The sequence below is a fragment of the Sorghum bicolor genome, unplaced genomic scaffold (assembly GCF_000003195.3).
Source record: "Sorghum bicolor cultivar BTx623 unplaced genomic scaffold, Sorghum_bicolor_NCBIv3 super_119, whole genome shotgun sequence".
NCBI classification, from domain to species: domain Eukaryota; kingdom Viridiplantae; phylum Streptophyta; class Magnoliopsida; order Poales; family Poaceae; genus Sorghum; species Sorghum bicolor.
Window position 1 is genome coordinate 8,697 of NW_018396485.1, and position 6,730 is coordinate 15,426.

The following is a 6,730-nucleotide window of genomic DNA, read 5'->3' on the forward strand; positions in this document are numbered from 1 at the left end:
AGACCAAGGTAGAACTGTGGCTGGCAGACTTGTGGCTGGCATGCCAGTTGGGAGGCACTCGAGGAGACGATCGAGCCATCATCCGCTAACTACCGCTCTTCCTCTCCGACACTGCCCGCAGATAGCTCGAGGAACTCCCCACTAACCAGATCCACGACTGGACCGATTTGGTCCGGGTGTTTGAAGGAAACTTCAAGGGGACCTACATACGACGCGACAACTCATGGGATCTCAGCAAGTGCAAGCAGAAATCAGGAGAATCTCTCTGAGAGTACGCTTGACGCTTTTCGAAGCAACGCACTGAGCTTCCGCACATCCCCGACCACGACGTCATTTTGGCCTTCGTCTCAGGCACCACATGCAAGGATTTGGTGTGGAAATTGGGTCGAAACCGACCTCAGACCATCGATGAACTAATGGATATGGTGGCAAACTACGCTGCGGGTGAGGAGGCAATCGGTGCTTTCTTCAACCATGAAGGCGGCAAAGGGAAGACGCCAGTGGACGACGACGAGGGCCCCAACAGACGGTCTAAGAAGGGAAAGAAGAAGAAAGCACGATCATTCAAGCGGGAGGCTCTCGACGGTGACTTCGTCGCCGCCGTAGAGCGCAAAAAGCCTCGAGGACCACCAGAGGAGGCCGTCTTTGACAAAATGCTCAAGGAGCCCTGCCCTTATCATAAGGGAGGGGCGAATCACAAGCTCAAAGACTGTTGCATGCTGAAAAAGTACTTCGACATCCTGGGGCTAAAGAAGGACGACAAAAGGAAAGACAAGAGCGACGATAAGGGGGGAAACAAAGACGAAGGCTTCCCTGCCGTCCACGACTGCTACATGATCTACGGTGGACCCTCGACGCAGCTCACCACGAGGCAGCGCAAGAGGGAGCGCCGCGAGGTCTTTGCAGTGAGGATGGCGGTGCCCCAGTATCTCAACTGGTCGAGCACCCCCATCACCTTCGACCGCGACGACCACCCCGACAGGGTGGTCACTCCCGGCGTCTACCCGCTTATCGTCGACCCTATCATCATCAACACCAGGCTCTCGAAGGTCCTGATGGACGGCGGCAGCAGCCTGAACATCATTTACCTCGAGACCCTCGACCTCCTTGGCATCGAAAGGGCGCAGCTCCAACCAAGCGCGGGCGGTTACCATAGCGTCGTGCCAGGGAAGAAGGCGTTACGGGTAGGTCGAATCAACCTGCCGGTCTGTTTCGGCACAGCGGCCAACTTCAGGAAGGAAACTCTCACCTTCGAAGTGGTGGGATTTCGCGGCACATACCACGCCATCATCGGACGACCGGGATACGCCAAGTTCATAGCTATCCCCAACTACACTTACTTGAAGCGGAAGATGCCCGGACCTAAGGGAGTCATCACTGTTAGCTCCTCCTACGAGCACGCATACCAGTGCGACGTCGAGTGCGTCGAGTATGGAGAAGTCGTCGAGAGCTCCACCGAACTCGCCTCGAAGCTCGAGGCCCTCGCCGCTGAGGCTCTAGAGCCTAAACTTCATGTGGGCAACTTCGAACTAGCGGAGGGCACGAAGAAAATCCCGCTCGACACCAACGTCTCCGACGACAAAGCACTGACGATCGGCGCCAACCTCGACCGCAAATAGGAAGCCGTGCTCATCAACTTTCTCTGTGCAAACACCGATATGTTTGCATGGAGTCCTTCGGACATGCCTGGCATACCGAGGGAAGTCGCCGAGCACTCCTTGGAGATTCGAGCCGGTTCCAAGCCAGTGAAGCAACGCTTGCGTCGCTTCGACGAGGAGAAGCGTAAGATCAATGGCGAGGAAATCCACAAGCTTTTGATGGCCAGATTCATCAAGGAGGTTCATCATCCCGACTGGTTAGCAAATCCTGTATTAGTTAAGAAAAAGAATGGGAAAATGAGGATGTGTGTCGATTATACGAGTTTAAATAAAGCATGTCAAAAAGTTCCTTTTCCTTTACCACGCATGGACCAAATTATTGATTCTACCGCGGGATGTGAGACCCTTTCGTTCCTTGATGCATATTTCGGCTACCATCAAATAAAGATGAAAGAGTCCAACCAGCTCACGACATCTTTTATGATGCCTTTTGGGATGTATTGTTACGTGACCATGCCCTTCGGGCTTCGAAACGCTGGGCAACATACCAGCGATGCATGCTCCACGTGTTCGGTGAGCACATAGGGTCGACGGTCGAGGCATACGTTGACGACATCGTCGTCAAATAAAAAAATGAGGCGACCTGATTCAGGACCTCGAGATCACCTTTAGCTGTTTACGCGCTAATAAAATCATGCTCAACCCCGAGAAATATGTCTTCGGCATGCCTCGAGGCATGCTCCTGGGTTACATAGTCTCCCAACGCGGCATCGAGGCTAACCCCAAAAAAATCTCGGCCATCGCAAGGATGGGGCTGATACGAGACGACAAGGGCGTGCAGAAAATTACGGGTTGCCTGGCGGCGCTGAGCCATTTCATTTTGAGGTTAGGAGAAAAGGCATTGCCGCTGTATTGGCTTCTGAAGAAAGCCGAACGTTTCTCTTGGACCCCCGAGGCCGAGGAAGCCCTCGACAACCTGAAAAAAACGCTGACCACCACCCCTATCCTAGTTCCCCCTCAGCCCGTAGAGCCTCTGCTCCTATACATCGTAGCAACGACCCAGTTCGTCAGTGCGGCTGTGGTGGTCGAAAGGCCGGAGGAGGGACACGCGTTACCAGTCCAGCGGCCGGTCTACTTCATCAGTGAGGTCCTCTCAGAAACCAAGGTACGGTACCCCCAGATTCAGAAGTTGATCTAAGCCGTGATTCTCGCTCGACGCAAGCTGCAGCATTACTTTCTCGGTCACCCAATCACGGTGGTCTCATCCTTCCCCTTGGGCGAGATCATCTAGAATCGAGAGGCCACTAGGAGGATCACCAAATGGTCGGTCGAGCTCATGGGTGAGACCCTCACTTATGCGCCTCACAAAGCCATCAAATCTCAAGCCCTGGCGGATTTCGTCGTTGCATGGACGGACACTCAGCTCCCCCCAGCTCAGGTGCAAGCAGAGCTGTGGATGATGTACTTCGATGGGTCCCTCATGAAGATGGGAGCTGGGGCAGGCCTGCTACTCATCTCACCCCTCGGCGTCCACATGAGGTATGTCATTAGAATACACTTCGCCGCGTCTAACAATGTTGCAGAATACGAAGCCCTCGTCAACGGGTTAAGGATCGCTATCGAGCTAGGGGTTTGATGCCTCGACGTTCGAGGTGACTCTCAGCTAGTCATTGACCAAGTGATGAAGGCCTCAAGCTGCCATGACCCAAAGATGGAGGCGTACTGCAAGGAAGTATGCAGGCTCGAGGACAAGTTCCACGGCCTCGAGCTCATCCACGTCGCACGACAATACAACGAAGCAGCCGACGAGCTCGCTAAGATCGCATCAACTCGAGGCACCGTCCCACCTGACGCGTTCTCAAGAGACCTGCATGAGCCATCTGTCAACCTAGGCACGGGGGTTAACACCAAAACCCCCACTCCTAAGCCCACCGACGCTGTCGAAGCCTTACTAACGGCGGCGGAAGTAATGGAGGTCGAACAACGTCCCGGTCGACCGTTCAACTGGCGTACGTCGTTCCTGGATTGCCTAATCCGGTGTGAACTACCGGAGGATCAGTCCGAGGCCCGTCGTATCGCTCGACGGGACAAATTGTACGTAATCTATGGCGAAAACGAAGAGCTATACCGACAAAGCCCAATAGGGATCCTGCAGCGCTGCATCACCATAGAAGAAGGTCGAAAGCTCCTCGAGGACCTACACTCGGGGGCTTGCGGCCACCATGCTGCTCCCAGAACCCTTGTAGGGAATGCCTTTCGACAAGGTTTCTACTGGCCAACGGCCGTAGCTGACGCCATAGAGCTCATTCGCTCATGCCATGGGTGTCAATTCTATGCCAAGCAAACCCATCTCCCCGCTCATGCTCTCCAGTTGATCCCCATCACCTAGCCATTCGCAGTGTGGGGTCTCGACCTCGTAGGCCCTCTCCAAAAGACGGCAGGAGGGTACACCCATTTGCTGGTAGCCATCGACAAATTCTCCAAATGGATCGAGGCTCGACCCATCACAAACATCCGCTCCGAGCAGGCTGTCCTCTTCTTCACCGACATTATCCACCGGTTCGGGATACCCAACATCATTATCACCAACAACGGCACGCAGTTCACCGGCAAAAAGTTCCTGGACTTCTGCGACCGGCATCACATCCGAGTGAATTGGTCCGCGGTAGCTCACCCTCGAACAAACGGCCAGGTCGAGTGTGCCAACGGCATGATTTGCAAGGACTCAAACCTAGAATCTACAACCGGTTGAAGAAATTCGGCAAGAAATGTGTCGAGGAACTCTCCTCGGTCCTGTGGAGCTTAAGGACGACGCTAAGTAGAGCCACGAAATACACTCCGTTCTTCATGGTCTACGGCTCCGAGGTTGTGCTTCCAACAGACCTTGAGTATGGGTCACCTCGACTCAAAGCCTACAACGAGCAGACAAACAGGGAGACCCGAGAGAGCACGGTCGACCAGCTCGAGGAAGCTTGAGACAGGGCCCTCCTCAACTCAGCAAGGTACCAGTAGAAGCTTCGACGCTACCACGACAAGCATGTGCGCAAAAGGGATCTGAACGTGGGTGACCTTGTCCTACGTTGACGACAAAGCACCCAAGGACGCCACAAGCTAACTCCGCCATGGGAAGGCCCATACGTGGTGGCTGAGGTCTTGAAGCCAGGGACATACAAGCTCGCGAACGAAAAGGGGGCGGTCTTCACCAACGCTTGGAACATCGAACAACTACGTCGCTTCTACCCTTAGAGCTTCGAGGCTTTACATTTTCATACACATCTTGTACCAAGACCCTGCGAACGAATATGAGAATAAACGAGAATACTTTTCCAAGTAATGCATGCTGTTACCAGTTAAATCTCGATGTTAAGAGGAAGTCTCGACTATGACCCATCTTAGTCGACACTCCCTCAGGAGCTAGCAGGGGGACCTCCCCCCACAGGTTCCTAAAAATCAAACAATTTTTTCAAAAAAAGCTCAATGATTATCTGTCTCCCCTTTCAAGCCTTAAGGAAACCTCGCACGATCGAGTAGTAAAGGCACCTCAAGCCCCTTAAGGGCCGAGAGACGTCTAGCCTGAGAACCCCTACGCCTCCGGGCTATGGTAACTCTACTCACTCCCTCACCCTCGAGGCAATAAAAGATCAGTCGAAGAACATAAACTTAGGCAGCAAAGGAAATAAAAGAAACTCGGGCATAAAAATAACAGGAGCATAGGGAAACCATGAGTCTTAAGGCCACTCAAGCCACAACGTTTAGTTAAGACAAGTGCTAAATTTTTTACAATGGGTCTAAATACCCAGAATAGGCTCGCAGGCCTTAGTCTGCATCTCTTCCTTCACCACTGTCTTTTGCGCCCGGGCTAGTCTCAGGAGGGAGTACCTCTGGCTCGAACAGCTTTGCCAGCCTTTCCCAGGGACCTCTGCGTCATCGATCAAGGCATGGAGCCTCTCCTCGTTCTCAGCGTCGGTCTTGGAAATATCAATGACGAAGCCGTGGGACACCACCTCCATGTCGTAGGAGAAGCCCGAGCAGACGACCGCCATCACTCGCTTCACCCCGGTATGAAGGGCGTCCCGCACTTGATCCCTTAGTGTGGCACCTAGGTAGCACAACTCGTCGACCAGCGCATCGCCTCGAGCCGCCTCCCTTGACTCATCCACAGGCTCGAGCTCCCAGGAGGACGAAAGGTCGCTTATCGCAGTCCTTAGTCGACTATTTAGAGCAACCTCCCCCTCGAGCTGAGCCTTGGTAGAACGGGTGTCGACCTGGGCGGCCAGGAGGTCATCCTTAAGCCCTACAAAGGTCGATAAAGGAGAGTTAGAAAGCATGAGAAAGAAACTTGACCAAGAGAAACATGAAAGCCAGATCATACTTACCACGAATCCTTTCTTTGAGAGCCATGTTCTCGCCAACCAAGTCGGTGTTGGCCCTCTCGATCTCCTTATAAGAACGAGCCAGATTAGTATTTGCGACCCGCAGGTCCTTGATCATCTTACCCGCTTGTAAGACAGCTCCCTCCTTCTCCAGCACATTTTCTTCACACGGTCAACGTCGTTAGAAACACCGTGGGAGCGGATTTGCTCTGCCTCAAGGTCCTCACGAGCCTTCTTCCTGGCCTCCTCCGCGGCGCTTCGAGTGATTTCGCTCTTCACGCAATCCTCCTTCATCCCATGATAAGCATCCCAGGTGAAGCGAGGTCTAACTCAACGAGACTCTTCTCCTTCTCGAGCTCGGCGGCTACACCTTTGTAGTACACGGCCTCCTCCCGGGCCTTGGAAGCTACCTCTTCAGCCAAGGCAGCCTGTTCCTTTGACCGCTCGGCCTCCTCTTTCATCTTCTCTGAGGCTTCCCGAGCCTCGTTCAGGGCGGCCTCCCTCTCCTTCTTATCCTCCAAGGCCACCATGAGATCCTTGTAAGCCTGGACGAGCTTTTCTTGCAACTCGAGGAGTTGCTCCTTAAGAAGGGGGAGCTACTCCCAACCACCTCTCGTCGCATGAATAAAGCCCGACTTTAGGCGGGAAGTCTCTTTTAGATCCTACAAGCAGGTAATCAAACGATAAGAATACGAGACTAAGTATCCAAGTCACAAAGGTCCAAAGGCACTAACAAAGAAAGCTTGGCCGAGCCCGTTG

General features: G+C 53.5%; 1 protein-coding gene across 1 annotated transcript; it reads left to right on the forward strand.

Moving 5' to 3' along the window:
* Positions 1-2,406: 2,406 nt before the first annotated feature.
* Positions 2,407-2,796, forward strand: LOC110431540. The gene has a single exon (XM_021450639.1). The coding sequence runs from the start codon at positions 2,407-2,409 to the stop codon at positions 2,794-2,796; it is 390 nt and encodes a 129-aa protein (XP_021306314.1).
* The last annotated feature ends 3,934 nt before the right edge of the window (positions 2,797-6,730 follow it).